General features: G+C 20.0%; 7 protein-coding genes across 9 annotated transcripts; all 7 read right to left on the bottom strand.

The window, feature by feature from the left end:
• Nucleotides 1–272: 272 nt before the first annotated feature.
• On the bottom strand, nucleotides 273–2,475 carry LOC122511586. The gene is made up of 5 exons (XM_043626939.1): nucleotides 2,370–2,475; nucleotides 1,517–1,770; nucleotides 1,005–1,118; nucleotides 809–907; nucleotides 273–436 (listed from the first exon to the last, which is right to left on the bottom strand). The coding sequence occupies exons 2-5, from the start codon at nucleotides 1,751–1,753 to the stop codon at nucleotides 293–295; spliced, it is 594 nt and encodes a 197-aa protein (XP_043482874.1). The 5' UTR covers nucleotides 1,754–1,770; nucleotides 2,370–2,475; the 3' UTR covers nucleotides 273–292.
• A 2,101-nt stretch (nucleotides 2,476–4,576) lies between these two features.
• LOC122511587 (sperm-specific protein Don juan) lies at nucleotides 4,577–6,743 on the bottom strand. Of its 2 annotated transcripts, XM_043626941.1 has the most exons (7): nucleotides 6,644–6,743; nucleotides 6,244–6,407; nucleotides 5,478–5,567; nucleotides 5,303–5,398; nucleotides 5,131–5,226; nucleotides 4,958–5,053; nucleotides 4,577–4,841 (listed from the first exon to the last, which is right to left on the bottom strand). In XM_043626941.1, the coding sequence occupies exons 2-7, from the start codon at nucleotides 6,403–6,405 to the stop codon at nucleotides 4,686–4,688; spliced, it is 696 nt and encodes a 231-aa protein (XP_043482876.1). In that variant the 5' UTR covers nucleotides 6,406–6,407; nucleotides 6,644–6,743; the 3' UTR covers nucleotides 4,577–4,685. The 2 variants fall into 2 exon arrangements, with proteins under 2 accessions (XP_043482876.1, XP_043482877.1); XM_043626942.1 differs by lacking the exon at nucleotides 5,131–5,226.
• A 1,096-nt stretch (nucleotides 6,744–7,839) lies between these two features.
• LOC122511601 (prestalk protein-like) lies at nucleotides 7,840–10,075 on the bottom strand. The gene is made up of 8 exons (XM_043626959.1): nucleotides 9,927–10,075; nucleotides 9,730–9,840; nucleotides 9,553–9,648; nucleotides 9,268–9,366; nucleotides 9,052–9,144; nucleotides 8,751–8,846; nucleotides 8,310–8,399; nucleotides 7,840–8,115 (listed from the first exon to the last, which is right to left on the bottom strand). Exons 2-8 carry the CDS (start codon nucleotides 9,838–9,840, stop codon nucleotides 8,005–8,007), a joined length of 696 nt encoding a protein of 231 aa, XP_043482894.1. The 5' UTR covers nucleotides 9,927–10,075; the 3' UTR covers nucleotides 7,840–8,004.
• A 1,768-nt stretch (nucleotides 10,076–11,843) lies between these two features.
• LOC122511629 (protein draper-like) lies at nucleotides 11,844–13,886 on the bottom strand. Its single transcript, XM_043627004.1, has 7 exons — nucleotides 13,843–13,886; nucleotides 13,552–13,638; nucleotides 12,920–13,015; nucleotides 12,736–12,834; nucleotides 12,341–12,445; nucleotides 12,145–12,234; nucleotides 11,844–12,075 (listed from the first exon to the last, which is right to left on the bottom strand). The coding sequence occupies exons 2-7, from the start codon at nucleotides 13,636–13,638 to the stop codon at nucleotides 12,010–12,012; spliced, it is 543 nt and encodes a 180-aa protein (XP_043482939.1). The 5' UTR covers nucleotides 13,843–13,886; the 3' UTR covers nucleotides 11,844–12,009.
• A 1,503-nt stretch (nucleotides 13,887–15,389) lies between these two features.
• On the bottom strand, nucleotides 15,390–19,310 carry LOC122511588 (protein psiN-like). 2 transcript variants are annotated; one of them, XM_043626943.1, is made up of 9 exons: nucleotides 19,267–19,310; nucleotides 18,726–18,818; nucleotides 17,179–17,259; nucleotides 16,907–17,011; nucleotides 16,530–16,634; nucleotides 16,228–16,332; nucleotides 15,812–15,910; nucleotides 15,629–15,712; nucleotides 15,390–15,528 (listed from the first exon to the last, which is right to left on the bottom strand). In XM_043626943.1, exons 3-9 carry the CDS (start codon nucleotides 17,257–17,259, stop codon nucleotides 15,463–15,465), a joined length of 645 nt encoding a protein of 214 aa, XP_043482878.1. In that variant the 5' UTR covers nucleotides 18,726–18,818; nucleotides 19,267–19,310; the 3' UTR covers nucleotides 15,390–15,462. The 2 variants fall into 2 exon arrangements, with proteins under 2 accessions (XP_043482878.1, XP_043482879.1); XM_043626944.1 differs by lacking the exon at nucleotides 19,267–19,310 and having other exon boundaries at nucleotides 15,515–15,528; nucleotides 18,726–18,780.
• Nucleotides 19,311–21,065: 1,755 nt separating this feature from the next.
• Nucleotides 21,066–22,209, bottom strand: LOC122511589. Its single transcript, XM_043626945.1, has 4 exons — nucleotides 21,982–22,209; nucleotides 21,672–21,767; nucleotides 21,455–21,553; nucleotides 21,066–21,243 (listed from the first exon to the last, which is right to left on the bottom strand). The coding sequence occupies exons 1-4, from the start codon at nucleotides 22,066–22,068 to the stop codon at nucleotides 21,184–21,186; spliced, it is 342 nt and encodes a 113-aa protein (XP_043482880.1). The 5' UTR covers nucleotides 22,069–22,209; the 3' UTR covers nucleotides 21,066–21,183.
• A 333-nt stretch (nucleotides 22,210–22,542) lies between these two features.
• On the bottom strand, nucleotides 22,543–25,996 carry LOC122511590. Its single transcript, XM_043626946.1, has 5 exons — nucleotides 25,990–25,996; nucleotides 23,601–23,687; nucleotides 23,313–23,408; nucleotides 22,999–23,097; nucleotides 22,543–22,700 (listed from the first exon to the last, which is right to left on the bottom strand). The coding sequence occupies exons 2-5, from the start codon at nucleotides 23,685–23,687 to the stop codon at nucleotides 22,638–22,640; spliced, it is 345 nt and encodes a 114-aa protein (XP_043482881.1). The 5' UTR covers nucleotides 25,990–25,996; the 3' UTR covers nucleotides 22,543–22,637.
• Nucleotides 25,997–26,794: the final 798 nt, after the last annotated feature.

Below are 26,794 nucleotides of genomic sequence, written 5' to 3' on the forward strand. Positions count from 1 at the left end.
TTTAAAATACAGAAATAATTTAAAAAACAGAAATTATTAAAAATATGGAAAAAATTTTTTTAAAAAAACGGAAAAAGTAGAAAAACGTTAAAAAAACAAAGAATTAGATTTAATATTCAAAGGGTTGGATGGGCAATTTTTAAAATAAAAAATTGTAAATTTGATGTTCAATGCTATTTTTATTTAATTTTGTTTACTAATTTTTTTTTTTTTTTTGTTCTTGTTGTTTACATTTTCAGAAGGTAGAATTGATCTAAATTTTTTGTTGGCAATTGTCGATTATTTTTCCAAATTAGTTTTCAGTTTCTTCCATTTGTTCCTCGGCACTGACAACATCGTCCATATATTCTTCTGGAAGCATTTCGTTCCTACGACGGCAACGTCTGTCTTTTTTGTTGCACAACAGTCCTCTGCAGCAGCTTCTGTTATTTCCGCACTAAAATTTTTGCAGAAAAAAAAATTATCAATTAATGCCAAAGAATTTAAAATCGCAAAAAAGAGTTTAAAAATGTAAAAAGAAATAAAATATAATATATGTAAAAAATATATAATAGTGAATAAAATACAAAATAATAAAAAAAAATAAGAAATAGTGAAAATATAAAATAATAAATAATAAGAAATAATGAAAAATATAAAATAATAAAAAATAAGAAATAATAAAAAACAGAAAATAATAGAAAATAAGAATTAAAAAAAATTGAAAATAATAAAAAGTATGTGAAATAATAAAAAAAATATTAAATTAAAAAAAAAATAAATTTTAAATAGTTGTAAATATTCAAAAAAAAGGAAATAATTTACGTACACTTTCATTTTCACGACGGCAACGTTGTTGTTGGCGACGTTCGCATTTTTGTTGACGGTTGCAGGTCAATCCACGGCAACAACGCGATTGGCGATTGCACTGATGGAAAATTTTTATTTCAGAATTTTTTTCATTTTTCCCAAATTCTTTTCAATTTATTAATTCATTTTTATTTTTTCCAAAAAGAAAAACTTACGCTTTGTCCTTGTCTTCGGCAACTCCCACCTGAACCTCCACCTCCTCGTCTTGCGCACGTCCTTGAACGACGATTGCACCTCAGTCCACGGCAGCAACGGTTTCGCCTATCGCACTGTAAAATAAAAAAATGAAAATTAAAATAAAAAAAAAAAATAAAATAAAAATAATAATAATAATAAAATAATAATATAATTATAATAATATAATAATATAATATAATAATAATATAATAATATAATAAAAATATTAATTGGTCATTTAATTATCATTCAATATTTGTGTTAATTAATTTTTACTTTTTTATTATTAAAAGTATTAATTAATTAATATTAGTATTAATTAGTTTATAAATTAATATTAATTACTTTACGAATTAGTTAATAATAAAAAAATAATTTTACGCTTATTATATTATTAAATATTAGAATAATTAGAATAACAATTTTATTAAAATAACTATTATATTTTTTTTAACTAATTTCTTTTAGTGAAATTTAAAAAAAAACTTACTCTTTGTCCACGTCTACGGCATCTTCTGGCAAATTCGTCTAATTCGAGATCAAAATCAGATTCATCTTCTTCTGATTCGAATTCGGCGTCGAGTTCACTTTCGTCAGACTCAGAATCAAGTTCATTTGATGTTAATTCTTCAGATGATTCCTGTACTGATTCCTGTACTGATTCCTCAGCATAGGTGGCCACCACGAAGGCGCCAATGCACAAAAGTAAAAATGTACAAAGCTTCATTTTTTTCCTTTTCAAACCTGTGGACAAAATAAATTTTCCTTTTAATTAATTTAAAAAAAATCGTTAAACCTTAACAAATTCAACTATATTCAAAAAATTATTCCAAATTCTTTTGAAATTAATTTATTTCTTGATTTAATAATATTATATTTATTATAAATTATTATTATCACAGTTTTCTTGAAAGTATCAAATTGATACTAAAAGTGAATTAAATTGATGATAAAAATTTAGATCAATTTCTGATTGTATCTACTTTTTTAATATCAATTCGTTGCAATTTTATACTAAATAACCAGAGTATTAATATAGTAATAAATTATTTTTGTTACAATGTTAATAAGTTATAATTAAAATATTATAATTATTATTTATTAATAATAATTATAAATTTATAATATTTTAACTATTATAAATATTTATATTTTTTTTATTATTATTATTACTATAAATTTTACTTTTAATAATTTTGTAAGGAAAAAATCTGATTATTTAGGAGTTTCTATTCTAAAGTAAATAAAAAACGGTTTTAAAAAAATTAATATTTTTGTTACTAAATTAATATTAATGATTAATAATTATTATTAAGTGTTATTAAAAATTCGAATTTTCTTACCGTTTGCTGTTGGAGGACCTGATGTTTCTCCAGAAGAAACTGATATGCTGAATAAACGATCCCCTGGTCCATTTATACTTACGAAAATCCGTTTTAAATTTTGATAAAAAATACGAAAAATTTGATTATATTACGATTAATATTCTGATCACTATCGTAAACGATCAATTATTTTGCAAATGTTTTGCAATTTTAATTTTTTCATTATCTTCTGGTGCATAACTTATCTTTGAATCTTAAAAATATTTATCATTAATGACAAAATAAAATTGTTGTATCACTCTGAATTATTCATGAAATAGGTGACAAACAAAATTTTTCTTTTTTTTTTGTTTGTTAAAAAGATTTAATATTTTTAGTTTAATATTAGTTTTTTTTATTTAGAATATAATTGTGATTAATTAATTATTAGTGAAAATTGAATAGAATATTGTAAAAAAAAAATGGTACAAAAAAATTGAAAATTTTTATTCAATAGATTTTGAGGAAAATTTTCCTCTATAAATTTCGGTGAATTTTTTCCGTTTATTTGAAAAAATTATTGAGAAAATATTAAAATATAAAAATGAAAGAAATTACTTGCGGGGAAATTTTAATTAATTTATATCAAAGTGAAAATTCACTGAGTTAGTGAGTGATGTGAATTTTTTCTTTATTTTTTTTTAAACAGTACAATCAATTATTACATTCTAAAATTAAAATTTAAAAGAAAATTTAATTAATTTTGAATTGAATTTAGTTTTTGGCTGTAAAAATATTTAAATGTAAGTTATTTTTTTTATTAAACGGGTATTTGTCAAAAAATATAAAATTATTATAATTACTAAGAAATTTTAGCAGTGATAATATTTAAATAAAATTTTTAATTTTTAACAAAATTTAAAAAAAAATTCTTTCAACTTTAATTTAAAAGTCACAAAATATTTACAGATTTATATTTCTGGATAATTATGTATAAACTTAAAGCAGATGTTTGTAAAGAGGAAAATTAAAGAGGAAATTAAATTAAAATTAAAGAGGAAAATTAAAATATCACTGAAAAAATAAAATCTTATTTTGATTGAAGGAAAGAAGTATTCTTTTAATTCAAAACATTTTTAAAGCAGTTTTTTTATTAATTTTTTTTTTTTTTTATTTATTTTGAAAGACAGTGTTTTTTAAATTAACACCTAGGGATCCAAATTTAACCCTCTTGATCAATTTTACACATACAAAATATATTTATTTTTATTAATCTTATAAATATTTTATTCTCGCACAATTTTTTTTGTTAATTGATAATTAGTAATCTATTAATGTAAGTAATAGATTATTAATAGTAATTAATAATAATCATTATTAATAATAAGATATAATTATAATATCATTTGTATTTTTTTCAATACTACTATTTACTATCAGTACTATAATAATTAACAATAATAACAATAATAATAATAATAATAATAATAATAATAATAATAATAATAATAATTCGAATTTGATAAAAATAAAAAATTTGTCCAAATCAAAAAGCAAAGAAGTTTTATTAGTTTTAAATTAGATAAAAAAAATTTAAAAGCTTTCAAATTTAAAGAGCAGAGAAGGAAAAATAAGAAGTAACTTTTACTCTTTTCGAAATTTTTACTATACGTTCAAAGTAAATTTTACTAATTTTTATTTAAACTTACTTTGAACGTATTGTAAAATTAACTCCGAAAATGAACAAAAATTCCAGACAGTTTCGTTTTTATTTGTGAGTAGTAAAAATGATTTAAAATTTTTTTTGTTTCTTTTAAAAAATAATTAAATGATAATTAAAATAATTAAATAATTAAATAATAATTTAATAATTTAAAAATAAATACCTATTAAAAAATAAATTTTGAAATTTCGTATAAAAATTATAATTTTTTAAAAAGATATAGCGCTCTACTAGAAAGTGTGTTTACTTTATTATTAATTTTGTAATTATTTTAAATTATTAATTTATTTTAACTATGAAAATTATTTTTTAAAATTTCCTAATTCTTTTTTTTAATTTAAAAAAATTTTTTTTCTCAGTTGAGAAAATTTTTTTTTACAATTATCTTTTGAGATAAAATTTATTTTACATATTTTATGTTATTTTAAGTATATTGATAGTTTAATGATAAACTGTCCCCTTATTTTTACTTTCTAGGTAAAATTAAATAGTTATTATAATTTGATTAATAAAATAAACTCTGTTAAATATGCAATAGAAAAATTTATTTTTCTTTAAAATATATGTCAAAGTTTTTATTCTTCCAAGAGTCATCGTAAATTGAAGCAATAATTTGCAATTGCAATTGCAATTTAAAATTCATCTTCAAAATCTTCCTGGTCATCGAAGTCCTCTTCAAAATCGATATTCTGGATAAAATCTTCAGGAATGAATTCTGCTTTTTTCACACATTTCTTTTGTTTTTTGCAACATTTCGTTCCTTCGCAACATTGTCTATTTATTCGGCACTAAAAACAGAAAGAATCGGAAGATAAAAAACTTGTTAAAAATATAATTTTGTAAATTTGTAAATAAGAAAAAAATTATTGAAAATATAATTTTATTGTTAAAAATAAATACATACTGCTTCATTTTCCTTTTTGCAGGCATCCTTCTTCACACATTTCCTTTGTCTCATGGAACATCTCAGTCCTTTACAGCATTGACTGTCTAATCGGCACTAAAAGCAGAAAATTTGTAAATAAGAAAAAAAAATATTTAATGTATAATTTTATTGTTAAATAAATAAATGCATACAGCTTCAGTTTCCTTTTTGCAGGGATCCTTCTTTACACATTTCCTTTGTCTTATGGAACATCTCAGTCCTTCGCAGCATTGACTGTTTAATCGGCACTAAAAACAGAAAATTTGTAAATAAAAAAAAAATTATTTAATGTATAATTTTATTGTTGAATAAATAAATGCATACAGCTTCAGTTTCCTTTTTGCAGGGTTCCTTCTTTACACATCTATTTCGTCTGTTGCAACATCTCAGATCTTTGCAGCATTGACTACTTATTCGGCACTAAAAACAAAAAAATTGAGAAATAAAAAAAAAATTGTTAAAAGTATAATTTTATTATTAAATGGAAAAAAATACTTACTGCTTCATTTTCCTTTTTGCAGGGTTCCCTCGCACATTTCTTTGTCGCATTGTCACATTTCAATCTCCAGCAACATCTACGTTTAGTGCACTATTACAAAAAAAAAATTATAAATATTAATTTATTTTAATTTAGAAAATTAAATTAAATTTTTTTTAAATAAAAATTTTTTTATTTTAATTGTTCAATTTTTTTAATACTCCAATTATGTAGAATGTTTTATTTACTCATTTTATCGTTTTCTTAATTAATTGGAATTGAATCTAAATCAAAAAATTATTTTTTTTGTCTTTCTTGGTTTTACTAATTTTTACTAATTTTCATTTTTTAATTTTGTTTTAAGTTTCAATATCTCAAATAAATTTTTATTTAAATGCTTATTATTATAATTTTTATTTATTTTCATTTCCATTCAGGAAAAGATATATTTGACTCAGCAGATAGATTTTTTATTTGTTTTGAAATAAATTTTCTTTATAAATTTTATTTGTGAAGAATAAAATTTTTATTTGAAAAAATTTTTATTTTATTTATAACAAATAAATAATTTAGTGAACTCTAAGACAAATATTCTTTTATTCAAACCAAGTAAATTACATATTTAATTCAAATCGATCTTTTCCTTAGGTGAATATTTCTTATTTTTATTTAATCACATTTATGTTTTTTTATTTTTATTTGTATTTCTAATTTTCTATTTATTCTTATTTTTATTTTTTTATTTTATTTGTTTATTTTTTATTTATTCATTTATTTCTTTACTTACGTCCTGGCCTTCTCTGCGGCATCTTCCAAATAATATATTCTCCAACAATTCTGAATCAAGTTCTTGAACCTCGTATTGAACTGATTCGTTTTCTACTTCGTCCGCATAGGAAACGGCGATTAGTAATCCAATGTAAAGCAGCAATAAAGTACAATTCCTCATTTCTTAAACAATATTTAACACAAAATTAATTCAAAAATGCCATAATATACAAACTTTTGAAATTTTAATTTTTTCAACTAACTCTACAGTAGGTGATAAAAAAAAATATAAATTTGAAAAAAGAAACAAACTTTTTACTTTTTAATATTTATTTTAGAAAAATTTCAACATTTTTTTTTTGACTATTTTGGGAAAAGAAAAAGAATTTTTTTTTATTCAAACGAAAAATATATTTCACCTTCTTTAATTGATAAATCACTTGGAAGAAAGTTTTGAAATTGAAAAAAAAATTTATTACTTTCTAGAAAATACACAAATTGTTCATTATATATATATGAGAAAAGTCCAAATTCCTCGAAGCAATAAATAAAAAAAGAGGATTAATTTGTAATTAATTATATCGAGATTCAATCCAATTGTCTTAAAGATTGATGTGTGAATATCGTTTACTAAATTCAAAGAATACTTAAGAATTTTCATTGAACAATAAAGGATATATTTTTAATACTCCTCGAGTTTAAAATTTTTTCGTTTTTATAATTTTATAAGAAGTGGATTTTTTTTCTGGTAAAAAGTAATGAATTTCAATTTTTATATCAAATTAAAAATTTTATTTTTTGAATAACAATACTCACAAAAAATTTTCATATCAAATTTCTGTAAAATTTGTGTCATTTTTAAAATTATTATTGATTGCAGTGAATAATTAATTTAATTAATTTTTTATTACATACTGGTGTTAATAAAAAAATCAATTACTTATAAATTTGTTACTGGTGTTAATAAAACATTAATTTAATTAATTATTTATCAGATTTTTACTGATGTTAATAGAAAAATTAATTTACATAATTATTTACTAGATATTTACTGGTGGTTATTAGTTAAACCAAGTGAAACAATTGACAGTTATGACTAACAATGTTTTGTTTAAATATTTTCTCTATTTTTTTTATATTCACACAATATTTTATAATAATTATAATTTTATTTATAATTTATTCCATGGGACAATTTTTAAAGAAATTATTACAGAATTCGCAAAAAATAAAAAAAAAAGATAATCCAAGACATTATATTTTTTTATGAAAAAATCTGTCATCTGTCGGATTTAATAATGGCGCGAAATTCAAACTAAATTTCTATTTCAACTATTATTGAGTTATAATAATTTAAAATTATGGGAATTATCGACAATAGCAATTATTAATTATAAGAATTGTAATTAACAATAAAAAATTATTTTAATTGTAATTTTAATTAATTATTTTAATCAATAATTATTATTAATTATTTTAATTATAATTATTAATTATTTTTTACCTAGTTTTATTTTATCAAAAAGAAAAATAAATCTTCGTTTTTATGAAATCTCATTTGAAAATAAATAAAAAAAAATATTCAGGACGAATAAAATGTTTAACACGAATCAAATAATTTTTTCATGAAATTAATAGAGGCTCTTTATTTAAATATTAAAGTAGTTTACACATAAATGTTGCCCTAGTGACTCAGAATTAATTATTTTAACGTGATCCTTTTTTCGAATCGTGTCATATTATTTTTTTTTTCAAAATTAATTTTACAAATTTTCAATAATTATTCTTCCTCTTCGCCTGCATCAGTTTCAGGGTCGTCACGTCTTCTCGTACAGCAATTAGTTGTTCTATTGCACGTCATTCCCGTGCAGCAGTCTCGACTATTACGGCACTGGAAGGAGAAAATTTTCTTTAATTTCCTTTATGAAATATTTATTTATTTAAAATATTATAAAATTAATTAAAAATGAAAAAAGAAATTTTTTTCAACGATTTAATGATTTTCTTTTTAATTATTCGTTTAATTTTATTTATTATTTATTATTTGCTAATTAGATTAGAGAAATTATTAATTATTTATCTTACCTCATCTCCCAAACGTCCACAGTCTTCGCTTTCACAACGGCGAGCCCACCAGTTACATCTCAATCCTCGGCAGCATCTCGCTCCTCTGCACTGTAAAGGCAAAAAGTGAAATAAATAAATAATTTTTAAACGAAAATGTTGAAAAAATAAAATTTTCTATTTATAATAGAAATTAAAAAACAAAATTTCTTTTAAATAATTATTTTTTCAATTTAAAAATAAAATTTCTTTTAAATAATTGTTTTTTCAATTTAAAAACAAAATTTCTTTAAAATAATTGTTTTTTCAATTTAAAAACAAAATTTCTTTAAAATAATTTTTTTTTAAATTGAAAAACAAATTTTCCTTGAAATTAAAATTGTTTTCCTTAATTTTAGAATAGTTTCTTAAAATTATAATAAATTTATTTATAATAAATTATTTATGGAGCGATTCTCTTACTGATTGTCCTTGTTTGCGGCAACAAGAGTCTCTTACGCATCTATTGGTAACTGCGCAACATTTCGTACCACTACAGCATTTTCTATTGCTGCTGCACTGTTAAGTTTTTGAATCAATTAATTAATTATCTGATTAATTCTTAATTGTTATTTTATTATTTTATTATTTTTATTACTATTTTTTATTTATTCACATATTACTATTATTATTATTATTAATTTTTATTAATTTATTAATAATAAATAAGAAAATAAATAAATAGTAAATAAAAAAAATAAATATATTAATAAAAATTCCTTACGGTTTGTCCAACTCTTCGGCAAGATTGTCGTACGCATCTTTTAGTATTTGTTGAACATCTCAAACCACGACAGCATTTCGAGTTAGTGCTGCACTATTTATAATAAAATATTAAATTAAAAAAAAAGATTTGTATTATTGTTCATACTATTTTTAATTTTTAAATATTTTTCAAGTGAATATAAAATATATATTTTAATAATTAATCGAAACTTACGGATTGGTTTACTCTTCGACAAGTGGCTGGACGTTTCACGCATTTTTTCGTCGTTGTCGAGCACGACAAGTTTCTGCAACATCTTTTGTTTGCATCGCACTGCAAAAAATATTATTTAGAAAATTATTTTGTTATTAAAATATATTTTTATTAATTATTATTAATTATAATTATTATAATTATAATTAATTATTAATTTTGGTACTAAAATGTATTTTTATTTAATTATTAATAACTAATTAATTAATAATTATTAAAATATTAATAATATTATTATAAACTTACGTCCTGTCCTTCTCTTACACAAGCTGGTCGTCTCTCACACTTATTCGTCGTTTGAGAACAAATTAAGTTCCTGCAACATGTTCTTTGTGCATCACACTAAAATTAAAAAAAAATTTTTTTTTATTTTCCTCTTCATTTATTTATTTATTTATTTTAATTTATTTTTCATTTTCTTACCGATTGTCCATTTTCGACGCATTTTTTTTCATCAACAACAGCCGTTTCTTGTGCAAATGAAATGACGAACAAACTGCTCATAAAGAACAGTAGGAAAATGTTGTGTTTCATCTGAAAATTGAAAAAAAGTATTATTTCAAAAATTAAAATAAAAATTTAAAAGGAAAAGAAAAGGATGATAAATTTTTCCTGCTTACTTGAAATGAAAATTTGAAACAACTTGTCACCAGTAAGAATTCAATATAAATTGTTTGGCGAAAAAATAAAATTTAACACCATTTATACATGAGGAGGTCCGCTTTCCTCAATTTAATATCCAGCGGTCATTACATTGGATTAATTGTTATTATCAATATTTTACATGCTTATCGAAGGAAAAATTAACATTAGCTTATTATTACAAGTTGGAAAGTGGAATTTGTGTAAATATGTTAAAAAAATAATAATACATTTCCTTTTCGAGTATTACTAAATATTATCGACAAAATTTTCCTCTTCGATGTAATTCACCAAAAAAGAAAAGAAAAAAGACGGAATATTCCATTTTTATATTTTTTTAAATTTTTTTGTCATATTTGTTTTATTAAGTAATTGATAGAAAATTTGATAATAATCGTCGTTACATTGCAAACTGTTTTTAAAAAATACTCCAAAAACTTTGTCTTCTTCTCTCAATTCATTTAGAAGAATTTATCACAAATTCGGAAGCAAATTTTGGAAAAAATAAAAAATTTAAATGTATAAAAATTAATAAACAAATAAAATAAAAGTAAATAAATAAAACAGTCCAATAAAAAGTAAAAAAAAATCAAATAAATGAAATAAATAGTAAAATTAAATAAATAAAAAGTAAATTAATACGACATTGAATTAAATTAAATAAATAGAAAAACTAAATAAATAAAAGGTGAATAAAATAAGTGAAATTTGTAAGAAAATAAATTAGAGGAAGTAAAGGAAAAAATATAAAATAAATAAATAAATAAAAAACATAAAATAAATGAATAAATAAAAAATAGAATTAAGAAATAAATGAATATTATAATAGAATAAACAAAAAAATATTATTCATATAATTTTTGAAAATTTTACATAATTGAAAAAATGAGAAATATCACTAATTAAATTAATTATTAATTATCACTGAAAATTATTAATTAAAAAACTATTAATATTTAAGTAAAATTGATCTAAAATGGACCTCGAAATGGACTTTAGAATTCCAATTGTTTATTATATTTTAATATAAATAAAATGTATATATTATACGAAGAATAAAAAAATTAGACTAAATAATAAATAAAAAAAAAATTAATGCAAAAAATTTGAATGTATAGAGTAAGTTTTTTTCCTATCTTTTAGAAAAATATAAAGAGATTATAAAATTATCTGCATATCACTGAATCAATCATAATAATATCGATATCTATAATTATGTAATTAATTAATAAAGTTGGTAGATGAAATAAATGGTTCCTATTATATTATTTTATATTTTTCTTTACTATTTAATATTATTTTATTTACTATTTTTATTTATAATTTACTATTTTATTATGTTTATATTTTTATTCACTATTTACTATTATATTTACTATTAAATTGTTTACTGTTTTTTATCAATACAATTTCCTTTTTTTATACTTATTTTTTAGTTTTGCCTTCTATTTTTACTTTTTAATCATTTTATTATAAATTTTTAATTATACTATTTTTTTCTAATGTTTTGTAAAATGAAAAATGAAGAAAAATATATAAAAATAATGATAATAGCAGTGAGAATAAATAAAGAATATATAAAATTAAATAGTAATTATTAATTAATAATTAATAATTAATAATTAATAATTAATAATTAATAATTAATAATTAATAATTAATAATTAATAATTAATAATTAATAATTAATAATTAATAATTAATAATTAATAATAATTAGCCATAATTACTTAGTTAATGAATATAGTAATTAATTATATATTAATTAATGAATATAAACTAAGGATATTAATTTATTTGTTTTCTTTTTAAATTAAATATTTAATACTTTTAATTTGTTTCAATTTTTAAAGGGTATGGTGAAGAACAGAATTTGAAACTTTCATTGAAGAGAATATTTTCAAGAAGTTGATAATTTATTTTAATTTTTTCTTTCGTTTTTCTGATTTACGAATTAGTTACAAAATAAAGAAATCATTATAGAAAAATTTTTCATAATTAAGTAAATCGATGAATAAAAATGTCCATTCCAGGTAAACGTTTCTCAAGTGATATTCGTTTTTAAACACAACGACTTTGAGTACGATCGCATCTTAAGAGACTGCAACATTGACGGTCGTCTTCACACTGAAATTTAATAAAAATTAATAAAATAATTAGAATAAATAAAAATTAATTTAAAAAAAAAATGCGTACCCTCGCTCCTAACCAACCGCAACTGCCCTGAACGCAACGATTTTCCTCACCGCACCTCAAACCCCTACAACATTCTCTACTTCTGGTACACTGGAAAAGAAATTTTGAATAATTTTTTTTTTGCATAAATTCTACTAAATAGAATTTTTAATTTCTGAAAATTATTTCAGTAAAAAAGAGTTTTTTTTTCTTTTACCTCTTGTCCTTGTCGTCGGCAATCTCCACCATCGCCACGTCTTTCACATCTCCTGTTTCTTTCATCGCAACGGAGATTTTCACAACATTGATCATCGCGTCGACACTATTAAATTAAATGAAAAAATGTTAAATTATTTTATATTATTACATTTAAAATTTAATTAGAAATAAATTTTTCAATTTTTATTATTATCAAATAAAATTATTTCACTTTTTAATTAATTGATAAAATTTTAATTAAATTACAATTAATTAATTTGTGATTAATTTATTAATTTTAAATTTCATTATTTATTAATTTATTAATTTTAAATTTAATTATTTATTAATTTATTAATTTATTAATTTTAAATTTAATTATTAATTAATTAATTAATTTTATTATGTACATACATCTTGATTTTCTCTTCGACAGGTATCTGCTCCTCTCTCACACCTTCTATTCCTTATATTACAGCGGAAATTTGGACAACATTCTGACTCGTCCCGACACTAAGCAATAGAAAAAAAAATAAATGCATTAGAATTTTAATTAATCATCGTTTCATAAAGTAATGAGGTTAATTATTTATCATACTTCTTGACCTTCCCTTCGACAATCGCGTCCTAGTCTCGCACATCTCCCTCTATCACCACATCGGAGATTCTCACAACAATCACGATCTTGTCGACACTAAAAGTAAAAAAAAATTGTTTAATTTTACATTTTTAATATTTATTATCATAAAAATTATTTTTAAAAAGTTAATTATAAATTTATATTTAATTAATAGTTAATAATATTTTATAAATATTAATTAATACTAAAGCATATTAACTAAAATTTTTAATTGGCGATAGCCGCAGTCGTTAAGGCACATCAATTAGTGAGTGGAAAAGTTTGGGATCAGTGGTTCGATCCCCCAACACCCAAGGATCATAAAAAAATTTTTTCGACAGTAAATAATGATAATAATAATTAATAGTTATTAATTTATATTCTATACATTTAAGCAAATATATATTTACATATATTTACATTAAATTGTATTAAATAAATATTAATAATAAGAATAATAGTAATTAATATGATTTTTTTTTAAATTATGGAAAATTAAAACTGAAAAAATTGAAGACTAACTCTTCTGGAAAAAAAATATTAATAAAAAAAAGTAATAGCAAAAAAATTTTTTTAATAAACAAATGAAAAATTATAAATTAATAACTTACCCGTTGTTCTACTCGTGAACATTGCTGACCATTAACCGCCAAGACAAAAAGTCCAACACACAAAAGTAAAAGAGTGCAAGATTTCATCTATTTAAATAAATTTTTGTAACTATTTTAAAATTCAATTAAAATTGTCAATTAATTTAAAAATTAACAACTATGAACTTTTTTTTCAAAATAATTAAAAAAAAAACAAATTTTCTTAAAATTTACAGAAAAATATTCTGATTTTTTAAAAAGTAATTACAAAAATTCAAAATTTTTTTTTAATGGTTACTGAAACAAATTTACCTTTCTTTTTTTCTATTTCTTGCTTATCTTCTTTCAAAAAAAAAATTTTTAAACTTAAATTGACGTTGATCGAAAATTTCTCCCAATTTATACATTTACAAAAAAGGGTAAGATTATTTTTTTTTTCTTTTAAACATTTGTATTATTGTTTAAATATAAATTACGTTGATGTTTTTTTAAAAAATGTAAATGTTTTTTCAAAAAAATTTTCCGTCTTGAAATTTTTTCGTGAAATTATGTTCAATATTAATTTTGTTTTCTTTTATCAATATCATGAATTTTTGTTTTTTTGTTTTTTCTTTTAGTGTTGATATTATTTTTGTCCTTGTTTACAAATTCGTAATTATGTACATATTTTTATTATATTCTCAATGTTTTAATGTAAATAATCGAATATTTTAAAAAACAAATTTTTTCCAATATAATTTTTATTGTATTAGTTTTACATGTTTTTCAAAATTTCTCACTTTCTCTTTTTCTCTGGAAATTTTTTAATTTTACGTATCATTTACATATTTCATAATTTGAATAAATTGTTACCTAGTTTTTGCAAATAATAATAATATAATAATTTTTTTCGAAGAATCTTTTCTAAAAAAAATCGAACAGTAATTTGTCGTTTAGAAAAAGAATAGTTTTACTTTCAGTGATATTTTAATTATCAAACAAAATTTTAATTCTTTTGTTTTTATTTCTAAAAACTTTTACAATAAATTCATAAGAAAATCTAAATTTTGATTGAAAGTAAATTATTAGGAAAAAAAATGTAAAGAAATGAAAGGAATTCTTGTAAATCAACTTTTATTTCTAGTACATAATTTATAAGAATAATAATAATAAAAATATAATAAATATAATTATATTATAAAATTAAGAAAACAATAAATAAATAAAATTATAAAGAGTAAATGAAAAAAAATAAAGAAATCAATACAGAAATATTTTTAAAAATTAAATGAGTCCAGGATTAATTAAAATGTCCATTCTAGGCAAACATTTTGAAATGTTTTATAATGAAATTAAGTTAAATATTAATTTTTTTTTTTTATCAATATCGTGAATTTTATTTATTTTTATTGATATATTATTTAATTTTAATAATTTAGTTTAGTGTATTTTGTTTTAAAAAATTTTGTATTTTTTAAAAATAATTGAAATAATTAAAATAATTATTAATAGTTTTTTTAACCCTTTCACGCCCTCGGAAAGGGAGGAGGAAATTTTTGAAAGCCAAACATGTTCCTGGAGATTTTAATTACGAATTCGAGGTCAGTTTCTAAAAATTCAAAATGGCGGATCCAGAATGGCGAAGAAATTTTTAAAAAATTTTTTGATTTTTTTTCACTTTTTGAGGGAAATGAATAAAAAATTAATTTCCATATGTATATTGTTTAAAACAATTTATTTAAATAACCACACAAATTTCTAAATAGTAAATACATTTACAAACTTATAATAAATCAATTTTTTTTTCATTTGTATAATTTTGTAATCAATCAAATTGTTTCTTTAATTATTCAATCAATTATTTTCTTTTAAGTTGGAAGAAAAATAATAAAACTCTTAATTTCATAGAAACTAGTTTTATAAATATTTTCGTTAAGAAGAAATTTTTTTTTTTCATGCACAACGCCTTTGACGACGATCGCACCTCAAAAGTGTGCAGCATTGCCTGTTATCCTCACACTGAAAACAATTAATTTTTTTTAATAAATTAAATTTATTTTTTTTGTATATTTTTGATTTTTTCACAAAAAAATTATTGTTTTATAAATAAATATTTTACTCTTTCTCCCAACCAGCGGCAATCATCACGGACACAACGGTCGTTATTGCATGTTAAACGACGACAGCAATTTTGATTTCGGCACTGAAAAAAAAACATTTAAAAATTTATACATTTAAAAATTGGCAAAAAAATGAATAAGAAAATTGATAAATAAAATTTTCTAATTAGTAATTAACTCACTCGTTGTCCTTCTCTTCGGCAATCTTCGTCTCTTCCCTCACATCTACGATTCGTTTCGTTGCATCGCAAATTTCGGCAACATTGTCGATCGTCACGACACTTGAAATTAAAAATATTTTTTAAAAACAGTTGTTATAACAATTGTTATATTATTTTTATTTATATTGTTTTATACGACGTATGATAATACGAATTAGAAAAATTAATTTAAAAATATTAATGCGAAAGTTATTCAAAAATATTAATTCAGAAATATTAATTCAAAAATATTGAATAAAAATATTACTTCGAAATATGGCCCAAAATGTTATTTAAAAAAAATTCAAAAATAAATTAAATTTAATTCAAAAGTATTAATTATTATTATTAAATTAATTGTAATTATATTAAATTATTTTTATTATCAATTAACTCACTCGATGTCCTTCTCTTCGGCACTCTTTGCCATCATCTCTTTTTTCGCATCTATTGTTCCTTTCATTGCATCGCAAATCTCGACAACATTGGCGATTATTGTCGCACTTGAAATTAAAAATATTTTTTGTCATATATTCAAATTATAGGAGAAATGTTCAAACATATATTTGAAAAATTAAAATTTGTAATTATAATTTTAAAATATAATTTTAAAACAGAATTTTAAAATTTTCTAATCTTAATCAATTTTGTTATAATTTATTTACAAAATTTTGTTAAATTTTTTTTTTAATTTGCTTACTCTGCGTCCTTCTCTTCGGCAGTCATCACCATCATCTCTTCTTTCACATCTATTGCTTCTTTCATTGCATCGCAGATCTCGACAACATTGTCGATTATTTTCGCACTTAAAATTAAAAATAATTTTTTTTTAAATTTTATTTTATTTTATTATTAATGAAAAATTAATAAAAAGGATTTTAGTTTTAGGCAATTAAACATAAATTTTTAATTAACGTAAAAATAACATAAACATAACCTTAAAATGATTTGTTTAAAGAGCTTTCTTCCTTTCTTCGGAGCGAGTCAAATATAAATATTTATAAATTTATTTTTATTTATTTATATATTTATAAATTTTGTTATTTATTTTTTTATTTATGTTTGTTATTTACTTACGCGGCGCCCCTCTCTTCGGCAGTCATCGCCATCGTCTCTTCTTTCACAGGTATTACTTCTTTCATTGCATCGCAGATTTCGACAACATTGTCGATTATTTTCGCACTTGAAATTAAAAATATTTCCCTCTAAGTACATATTTGATGAAATGAATTTTTAAAAATATTGTTAAATATATTTTTTTTTCAGTAACAAATCTTGAAGATTTTTGTTATTAATATTAAATAATTAATTTTTTGTATTTAATGATTTTTTATAGTTTTGCAACTCACCTGTTGCCCATCCTCCGAGCATTCTTGACCATTCACGACAAAAAGTCCAATGGACAGAAGCAAAAATATGCAATATTTCATCTAAAAAAAAAATTATTTCCTTAAATTAATTTTTTGTTATCGAAAAATTTATCGAGCAGAAAAAAAACTCTTATGAAAAAAATTATAATTAATTAATTATAATTATAATTTAATTATAACTATACAAATTTTGTTCTAAGTATTACAAATTTTGTATTTATTTAATAATTTCGGTAGTAAATTAATTATAATTAATTAACTTGTGAGATGGCTAAGTGGCTTCGCCACTGAATTTGTGTCAAAAAAGGTTCGGGGTTCGAGTCTTCGTGACTGTGAATATTTTCTATATTTAGCTATATTTCTAATTATAATTAATTTAATTATAAAATTCATCTCAATAATAAATAAAAAATAATAATAATATAATAAAATAATAATTAATAAAACTTCTTTATAAAATTTATGCTATTTACAAATTAAAATTATTTTTCATTACATTAAAATATAGTTTATATTAATATTTGAATTTCAAATCTTACCTTATTCTTAAACTGTATTTTTCTTATTTTGCAAAAAAACGAAACTTGATTATTGAAAAAAAAATTTTTCTTCTCCAAATTTATATATTACCACTTACCAGAAATTATATGTTTAACAAACAAACGTATTTTTTTAATCAACAGTTAATTTTTGTTTTTTATTATTTTTTGGCGCGTCTCAGGTGGTGAATGTTAATTAAAAACAGTTTTTTTCCAAATAAACAAATACATCTTTCACCTTTTATTATTATCATATACCATATTTCGATAAAATTGACCATAAAAGCGCAAAATACTAACAATTTTGTTCCATTTTGAAAAAATGTGTTAAAAAATAATCAATTTATAAAATAAAAATAAAATATTTAAATAAACAGTAAAAAATTAAAATATAAAAATAATTTTATTTTTTATTGAATAAAAAAAATCGAAAAATAAAATTTTTGTTACTAAAAAAAAAAAATTTATAATTTATAAATTATAAATTTATAATTTATAATTTGACTTTTTAAATTATTTCCTTTTTTTTATTTTCAATTACAAAATAAAAATAAAATGAATAAAAATAAAGTCAAATTATATTTTGTTGATAGTTTTACTGTTTAACAGAACATTTTTTTTCCAATATTTTATAAAGAGTTAAAATTAAAATTAACTTTTTTTTGTAGATAGAAAAATGATAGGAATTTGGAATAGGTATTTTAATACTAATTTAATTTATTATAATCATAACAAAATTTTTATTTTTTATTGTATTTTTTTCTCATAGAAAAATTTAACAGATATTTTATTTACATTATTTATTTTCTATTCATTCGATTCGTGCCTGAATTTATTATTTAAATACATTTTATATCTACTTTTTTCGACTGTATTTGTAGAAATAATAATTTCATTTGCTTGTTTCTGCGAGAAAATAAATAATAAAATGTATTTATTTTTGAAAAAATTACAATTATAAGAAGTTTTTGTTATTTTTGAACTTACATAATTTTCTATTTTGAACTATGGACTAGATTCAATAATACATCGGTCACTTCTGCATGTCAAAGGAGAACAGCATCGTAAACCGCCATCGCACTTAAAATATTTAAAAAAAAAAGAATAAAACAACTAAAATTAATATTTTTATTAATATTTTTATGAAAAAATTCTTTTTGTTGATATTAATATTTTTAATAACATAATTATTTTCGTTAATATTAATATTTTTATTAACATCAATAATGTAAATAAATAATATTTATATAAACATTTATATCGCCAATATTAATATTTTTATTAATATTATTTGTTTCTATTAAAATAATTATCTTCATTAACGTAATTAGTTCTAAGTTCTACTATTAGCATGTTATTTTATTAACATAATTTTATTAACATAATTAACATATTTACTATTATTCTCATAAATCATTTTTATTGATATTAATATTTTTATTTGATTGTAATTTTTAGAAATATTTTTATATATATTTTTTCAAATAAATTTTGTTTTCTATTAAAATTTATTTTTTTGTAAACTTACAAAATCTCCTAATTGTTGACAACCATCAATGCTTCTGACGCATCTCTGCCGATCTGGATGACAACGGGAAGGAGTACAGCAGGTTATATCGCTAATACACTAAGAAAAAAATTTTTTTTATTACCAACACTATTTTTATTGTTTTAATTAATTAATTAATTAATTAATTAATTAAAAAAAATTAAAATTATAATAATATTAAATTAATTATAATAAAATTAAAATTAATTTTATTATACAACAATTGTAAGTAATTCATTAAAAAAAAAAATTAATTTCAGAGAATAAATAAAAATTATTAATTTAATGAAAATTTTTTTAATGTTGTGTGGGATTTTTTTTTTGTTATCTAAAATTTTTTAATAATTTTTAATATATTTATAATGATAGTATTTAATATAATATTATTTTTAAATAATTTCCAAAAATTATATTCATTTTTTTACAAATTGTCCTAAACCCTGGCAAGAGAATGGATTGCGGCATTTGAAGTCTCGTGGGTTGCATCGAAGATTAGAGCAACATTCTGTAGTGCTTAAACACTTGAAAAAAGAAAAAAAAAAAAGATATTTTTAATGTAACAAAAATTTTTTTCAATTATTAACTAATATAAATATGTTTTAAATTTAAATCTTTTTTATTGAAAAATAGAAACAAATTTTTAAAAAATATTTTTTTTAAGAATACAATTTTTTTTATACTCACAGGAAAGCCTTCAAGTTTGCAGGATTGAACATTAACAATTATAGACAAAAGTGCCACAATTAAGAGAAATTGTGTTGAAAATTTCATCTGAATAAATTAAATTAATTGAATTATATTAGATTTATTAAATTAATTCAGTTTATTCGATTTATTTATTATTTATATTTATTTATAAATAAATTTAATATTTATTAAATATATTCAATTAATTAGATTTATATATTTATTGATTTATTTAAATAAATAAATTTAATATATATTAAATAAATTCAATAAACGTAGATTTATTAAATTAAATTAATTAAATTAATTGGAAAATTTTTTGAATATATTAAAAATATCGTTGAGTATAAACTTTTACCATTTCGAAAAGTATAAGTTGCAGAGAAATCACTTTAGTGATTTCACTTCAGTGATTTCACTTCAAAGAACAAAACAAAATTGTTCATTATAAATGTCCTACTTAATACCGACACAAACTGATTCTCTTTAAGGAAAACTTTTTGTAATGTAACCTTAATTTTTTCCTCTTTATCAAAATTTTTATCATTTTATTGCATTCACTATAATTTAGCAGAAGAAAAATTAAAAACAATTTGACAATAAAAAAAATTTCTTATCATTTTGCTTCCTCGTGCAGGAACCTTTGTTTAGCTTGATTCACAAGGAAATTTTTTTTTAGAATATTATGTTTGTTTCGAATTAATTTTTTTTTTTTTTGTTTTTTACGAATCAAAAATTAAAAACAATTTTCTTTTTAATATTTGTCTCGTATTTTTTAGTGCATCCATTGTACATAGTAAGTATAAAATAGAAATTAATTAACCTTAAAAATGTAGGTATTTTATATACTTTTATTTAAATGAATAAATACCTAAATAAATAAAATATTTTAAATAATAAATATTTCTTTCCTGTTTAGATATTTTTCAAATTATCAATAAAATAACATTTCCTATCTTCACTCGGTATACAATGTTAAAAAGAAAACATTGTTTTATAATCGATAATGAATTTTAACAAAATTAGAGAAAATTTTAAATTACCGGAAATTAAAAATAAGTATTGAAAATAGAAATTAAAAAAATATGAATTAATTTTATTATGAAGTAAAATTGTAAACAATAATTGTGATTGAAATTGAAAAATACAAATTATAAAATAGAATTTAATGAATAAAATAATAATGATTTAAAATTATATTGCGTTTTTTTAACGAACGCATCTGCTGTCGATACATCTTAAACCTCCACAGCATCTTCGAAGTGCGCACTGTAAATAAAATCAAATTTTTTTTTAGTTTTCTAATTTTTTGTATTTTGTCTATTTTATTTTTTATAATTATTTTGTATTTTGTATATTTTATTTTTTATAATTATTTTATTTTGTATTTTCTATTTTTCAAGAACAAATAAATAAATTAATTTAGTTATTGAAAATAAATAAGAATTTAATAAATACGAATTTTTTTTTCATTACTCACAAACTGTCCCTGTGGTTGACAATCATTTTCTCTCCTTATACACTTTTTATTAGATGGATTACAGCGCAAATCATGGCAACAATCCGAATCCTGATTACACTGCGAATATCGAAAATATTAATTTACAAATTCAATTTAGAAAAAAAAAATTTTATACAATTTTTTTTTCCAAAATATCTTTTTGAAAACATAAAAATAGGTAGAATTCAAAATTTACCCTTTGCTCCCATCTTTGACATCTGCCACGTTGTTGACATCTCTTGTCCCAATTATTACACTCGAGATTCGCACAACATTGTTGATCGTATTCACACTTAAAAATCGAAATTTTGAATTTTTAGTCCAATTTTAAATTAAAAAGTAAGCAAAATTAAAAAATTAATTAAAAAATTGAAAAAATTAATTAAATTTATTTATTTTGAATTTTTAGTCCAATTTTAAATTGAAAAATAAGCAAACTTTATCGTTTCTTTCAGAAAACAAAAAATTAAAAAAATAATTAAGGTAAAAAATACTTCAAAACTTACGGGTCTGTTTTCGCGGGCACAACCTTGTCCATTGACAAGAACAATAAAAATTCCAGCGCAGAATAATAAAATTAGTGAAGATTTCATCTTAATTTCTTCAAATAGCGTCAAAAAAAAAAATCAAATCAAATCAAATAATCTTTAGTTCAATAAAAAATATAAAAGATTTGTATTTAAGAATTTCACTGATGTCTCTTAGAAGCAATCTCTAAATGAAAATAATTCTGAAAAAATATTTTACGAAATTTATATTCGCTTAAAATGATTCACATAAGGAAAACTTTTGAAATTTAATGATTACTTTTTTTTTTATCAGTGATAATTTAGTTATTACTGTAACTAAATGATGCCAGCAACAGTTTCTAAAAAAAGTTTTTTTTTTCCTGAAAAAAATTATTTTAATTTTAAATAAGACGAATATTTTACGTATCACTTAAATTATATGAATTTTTTTTTATTTATTAACTAAAGAAAATATAAAAAAATTAAAAAACAATTTTTATTTTAAATTCAAAAAAAGGAGGAAAATAAAATTTCTGAATATAGATACAAAAGGCTCTGTAAATTTTTAGCGTATTAATTTATTTAAAAAGTTTGTAACGCAGATTTGTAATTTTCAAAATTACAATTTTTTTTATTATGATACATCCATTAAATTAATATACACATCGGCCCAAACTGCATCTCATAGCAAAACAGCATCGATTAAAAGGATCACACTAAAAAAATAAATATTTTTAATTTTTTAATAAATTATTTTTATAAATAATTAATATTTATAAAAACATTAATAAATAAACTTTTTTTTTTAAACATTTACTGAATTTTCTAAATAATTTTTTTAGAATTAAATTTTTTCCTAAATATTTTGTTTTCTAAATATTATTTTTTTATTAATACACTTTGTTTCTAAATTTTTATTTTATTTCCTAAATATTATTTTTTAGAAATAAATCTGTTTATATAAATAAAAAATTTTTTTATTCAAGATTCAATTTTTTTTCTATTGAAACTTACAGTTTGTCCCAATTTTTGACAAATTTCATCGGCTCTAACACATCTTTGCCTTAGTTGATGACAACGAAGACCACTACAGCAATTTACATCGCTAGTACACTGAGAAATGAAGGAAATTTTTTTTTTTAAATTTTAATATATGTAAATAATTTTTAGCATATTTTTACAATAAATAGAGTTAATTGTATTAAATAATAGATAAAAATAAATAAATAAAATTTAATAAATCAAAAAATAATAGAGAGGAACAACTGATCCTTAATTAATAAATTATCTATAATAGTAAAATTATCCAAAAAATTATATTCACTTACATATTGTCCCAATTGTCGACACGTAAATCGTCCTAAGCATTTGCGATCTTGGATGCTGCATTGAAGAGAAGCACAGCATTCTCGAGTGGCAACGCACTTAAAAAAATAATATGTCATTCAAAATTAAAGTTTCTTAATGAATAATTAATAATAAAAAAAATGTTTTTTCGAAAAAAATTTTTTTTACTAAATTATTAATAATATTGATAAAAATAATTATTTTTTTATTCTCGATTAATCATTTGATGTGAAAATAAATAGTTTATTAAAAATATTGTTTATACTTACAGAAAAGCCTTCTCGTCTACAGGGTTGACCACTTATAGTTATGACCAAAAGTCCAAGAATTACGAGAAAATGTATAAAATATCTCATCTGAATAAATTAATTAGAAAAAATATTACTAAATAAATTTAATTAATTTAATTAAACTAATTAAACTTAAAATTTAGTAAATAATAATAATAAATAATAGGAAAATAATAAGTTTTAAATAATAATTTTTAAAAAATAATTTAAAAATTTATCAATTTAGTTCAATGTAATAATACAAATAATAATTTGAAAATTTGTTAATACAATTGAATTGAATAATAATTTATAATTTCTTTTTTTTTATTTTCAAAATTAAAGGAAAATAATAATTTTCAAATAATAATTTAAAAATTTATCAATTTAGTTCAATTGAATAATATAAATTATAATTTGAAAATTTAATAATGTAATTAACTTGAATAGTTTATTATTTAAAATTCAATAAAGTAGTTCTAATTTAAATTGAAAAAATTTTTTGAAAGAAAAAGAAGCGTTAACTAGAAATTTTTACCTTTTTGGGAAATGTAAATAGAAATGAAAATACTTCAGCAAAAAGAGAATTAAATTGTTCATGATAAATAATTTTTCCAATTTATATCCACTCAAAATGATTCTCCTTGAGGAAAACTGTCGTAATTGGACAATAATATTTTTTTTCTTATTAAATGTTTGTTTATTTATTGCATTTGCGAAACTTTTACCTCTTGAAAAAAGTGAAAAGCATTTTGTCAAAAATAGATTTTTTTTTCTTATCGCTATTGGCTTGATTCATAAGAAAATTCCACAGTAGTAAAAATTAAAAACTTTTTTGTTCTTATTTTTAATTTATTTAATAAATTTTATATTTATACCAAAAAAAAATAATAGTGCTAATTAAAAAAGAAATACAAAATTGAAATATTTTACATATTACTTGAATTAAGATTTTTTTTTAATTCTTAAATAAAGAATTACTTTAAATGAAGAATTTCTTAAATTACGAATTTTTTTATTTAAATTTAATTTAAATTTAATTTAAATAAAGAAAATATAGATAATTAAAAGGAAATTTTTATTTTAAATTCAAAAAAAAAGGAGAAAAAGGAAATTTCTAAATATATAGATAAAAAAGGCTTTGTAGATTTTTGCAATATTAATTTATTTGAATAGTTTTTTAACAGAGGTTTGTAATTTTTTGAAATTACAATTTTTTTATGATTTATCCACTTGATTAAAATTGACATTGGCCTCTCATATTGCATCTCAAACCAGAACAGCATTTATTAAAGATATCACACTTAAAATAAATAAAAAATATTTTTATTAAAATTACCATTTTTTGTAAATATTACTACTATTTAGAAAAAAATTTAATTACAAAAAAATTTTCATTATAAATATTATTTTTGAAAATAACTTTTTTCTAAATAATTTTTTTCTAAATAACTTTTTTCTAAATATTATTTTTCTAAACAGAATATAATTTTTTTATTCAAGATTCATTTTTTTTTAACTTACAGCTTGTCCCCATTGTCGACAAAGTGAATCAGCTGTGACACATCTTGATCGTTGTGGATGGCAGCGAAGACCAGCGCAGCAATTTACATCGCTAGTACACTAAGAAATAATTTAAAATTAAAATAGATAATTATAATCAAAACAAATAAATGAATTAAAATTAATAAAATTTAATAATTCAAAAAATATTTAACTTTAAAAAAAGTTTTCTAACAGTAAAATATTTTTTGAAAAATTATATTCACTTACATATTGTCCCAATCTTCGGCAAGTGAATCGACCCAAGCATTGGCGATCATGGATGCTGCATTCAAGATTAGGGCAACATTCTCGAGTGGCAACGCACTTGAAAAAAAAATTTATTTTTAATGCAAAATTAAATATTAACTAATATTACGTAAACAATAATAAATAGTCTATAAAAAAATGCTTTATACTCACAGTAAAGCCTTCAGGTTTGCAGGGTTGGCCACTGATAGTTACGACCAAAAGTCCAACGATTAAGAGAAAATTAATAAAATACCTCATCTGAAGAAATTAATTGAAATAAATATTATTAAATATTAGTAAATAAATTAAATAAATTATATTAAAGCAATTGAACTTAAAATTCAGTAATGTAATTAAATTAAATAATTTTCTTTTCACTTGCAAAGTAAAAGCAAAATAAAAATTAGAAAAATTTTTAATGTAATTAAAAATTAAATTATTCAATTCAATAATTTAATTACATATATAATTTGAAAGTTTAATAATGTAATTAAATTGAATAAGTTATAATTTAAAATTTAATAAAGTACCTAGTTATAATTTAAGTTAAAAAATTGACAATGTAGAAAAAGAAGCGTTAACAAAATTTTTTTACCTTTTTGGGAAATATAAGTAGAAATGAAAATACGTCAGCGAAAGAAGAAAATAAAATATGTTCATGATGATTAATTTTCCAAATTTATATCAATCCAAAATGATTCTCTTTGAGGAAAACTGTTGTAATTTGACAATAATATTTTTTTTCTTATTAAATGTTTGTTTGTTTATTTGTTTTTTTGCATTGCGAAATTTTTGCCACTTGAAAAAAGTGAAAAGCAGTTTATCAAAAATAAATTATTCTTCTTCTCGCTATTGGCTTAATATTTAAATAATTATTGTTAAATATATTTATAATATAATTATTTCATTTGCAAAAATTTTTGCCTCTTGAAAAAATTGAAAGGCAGTTCGAGAGAAAACAAGTTGTTCATTTTATGACCATTTAGCTTCCTTAATATATAAAAATTGCGGTTTTGCAAACTTTTGAAAAACTATGTACAAAAGGGTTCGTCCAGAAGATTTTGTTAAAAATAAAATTATATAAATCATTTATAAGTTGTTGTATAAATATTTGGTGAAATTTACACTTTCATTTGCCAATTGCTTCTATTTTATGATAGAATAATCATTTCAAAATATTAATATTAATATTAAATTAATTATGAAAAAAATACAAAATTTGAATTTTTTTGTGAAAAAGAAAAATATTTATTAATTTTATAAATTTTGATAAAATATATACTTTGTATACATCAATCGATTCGTTTTCTTGCCAGGAATGTAACTTTGAGAATAATTAATAAAAATATTAACAAATAAAAAAAATTATTTCAGAAAATACAAAGAAAAAAATTTTTCTG

This window comes from Leptopilina heterotoma, unplaced genomic scaffold (assembly GCF_015476425.1).
Source record: "Leptopilina heterotoma isolate Lh14 unplaced genomic scaffold, ASM1547642v1 Lhet_88, whole genome shotgun sequence".
Taxonomy (NCBI): domain Eukaryota; kingdom Metazoa; phylum Arthropoda; class Insecta; order Hymenoptera; family Figitidae; genus Leptopilina; species Leptopilina heterotoma.

What these genes read in the sequence shown, in the direction of transcription:
- LOC122511586 (XM_043626939.1), bottom strand. Translation starts at nt 1,753, where the DNA reads ATGAAGCTTTGTACATTTTTACTTTTGTGCATTGGCGCCTTCGTGGTG. An exon ending in GCCGAAGACAAGGACAAAGC is followed by an intron (nt 908 to 1,004) that starts GTAAGTTTTTCT and finishes ATTTTCCATCAG; the next exon opens with TGCAATCGCCAATCGCGTTG. An exon ending in GCCGTCGTGAAAATGAAAGT is followed by an intron (nt 437 to 808) that starts GTACGTAAATTA and finishes CAAAAATTTTAG; the next exon opens with TGCGGAAATAACAGAAGCTG.
- LOC122511589 (XM_043626945.1), bottom strand. Translation starts at nt 22,068, where the DNA reads ATGAAATCTTCACTAATTTTATTATTCTGCGCTGGAATTTTTATTGTT. An exon ending in GTGCCCGCGAAAACAGACCC is followed by an intron (nt 21,768 to 21,981) that starts GTAAGTTTTGAA and finishes TCGATTTTTAAG; the next exon opens with TGTGAATACGATCAACAATG. An exon ending in GTCAAAGATGGGAGCAAAGG is followed by an intron (nt 21,554 to 21,671) that starts GTAAATTTTGAA and finishes CGATATTCGCAG; the next exon opens with TGTAATCAGGATTCGGATTG.
- LOC122511590 (XM_043626946.1), bottom strand. Translation starts at nt 23,687, where the DNA reads ATGAGATATTTTATACATTTTCTCGTAATTCTTGGACTTTTGGTCATA. An exon ending in GTAGACGAGAAGGCTTTTCT is followed by an intron (nt 23,409 to 23,600) that starts GTAAGTATAAAC and finishes TATTTTTTTAAG; the next exon opens with TGCGTTGCCACTCGAGAATG. An exon ending in GTCGACAATTGGGACAATAT is followed by an intron (nt 23,098 to 23,312) that starts GTAAGTGAATAT and finishes TTCATTTCTCAG; the next exon opens with TGTACTAGCGATGTAAATTG.
- LOC122511588 (XM_043626943.1), bottom strand. Translation starts at nt 17,259, where the DNA reads ATGAAATATTGCATATTTTTGCTTCTGTCCATTGGACTTTTTGTCGTG. An exon ending in GCCGAAGAGAGGGGCGCCGC is followed by an intron (nt 16,635 to 16,906) that starts GTAAGTAAATAA and finishes TTTAATTTTAAG; the next exon opens with TGCGAAAATAATCGACAATG. An exon ending in GCCGAAGAGAAGGACATCGA is followed by an intron (nt 15,911 to 16,227) that starts GTGAGTTAATTG and finishes TTTAATTTCAAG; the next exon opens with TGTCGTGACGATCGACAATG.
- LOC122511629 (XM_043627004.1), bottom strand. Translation starts at nt 13,638, where the DNA reads ATGAAATCTTGCACTCTTTTACTTTTGTGTGTTGGACTTTTTGTCTTG. An exon ending in GTTCACGAGTAGAACAACGG is followed by an intron (nt 13,016 to 13,551) that starts GTAAGTTATTAA and finishes TTTTACTTTTAG; the next exon opens with TGTCGACAAGATCGTGATTG. An exon ending in GTCGAAGGGAAGGTCAAGAA is followed by an intron (nt 12,835 to 12,919) that starts GTATGATAAATA and finishes TCTATTGCTTAG; the next exon opens with TGTCGGGACGAGTCAGAATG.
- LOC122511587 (XM_043626941.1), bottom strand. Translation starts at nt 6,405, where the DNA reads ATGAGGAATTGTACTTTATTGCTGCTTTACATTGGATTACTAATCGCC. An exon ending in GCCGCAGAGAAGGCCAGGAC is followed by an intron (nt 5,568 to 6,243) that starts GTAAGTAAAGAA and finishes TTTTTGTAATAG; the next exon opens with TGCACTAAACGTAGATGTTG. An exon ending in GCAAAAAGGAAAATGAAGCA is followed by an intron (nt 5,399 to 5,477) that starts GTAAGTATTTTT and finishes TTTTGTTTTTAG; the next exon opens with TGCCGAATAAGTAGTCAATG.
- LOC122511601 (XM_043626959.1), bottom strand. Translation starts at nt 9,840, where the DNA reads ATGAAACACAACATTTTCCTACTGTTCTTTATGAGCAGTTTGTTCGTC. An exon ending in GCGTCGAAAATGGACAATCG is followed by an intron (nt 9,649 to 9,729) that starts GTAAGAAAATGA and finishes TTTTAATTTTAG; the next exon opens with TGTGATGCACAAAGAACATG. An exon ending in GTCGAAGAGTAAACCAATCC is followed by an intron (nt 9,145 to 9,267) that starts GTAAGTTTCGAT and finishes TATTATAAATAG; the next exon opens with TGCAGCACTAACTCGAAATG.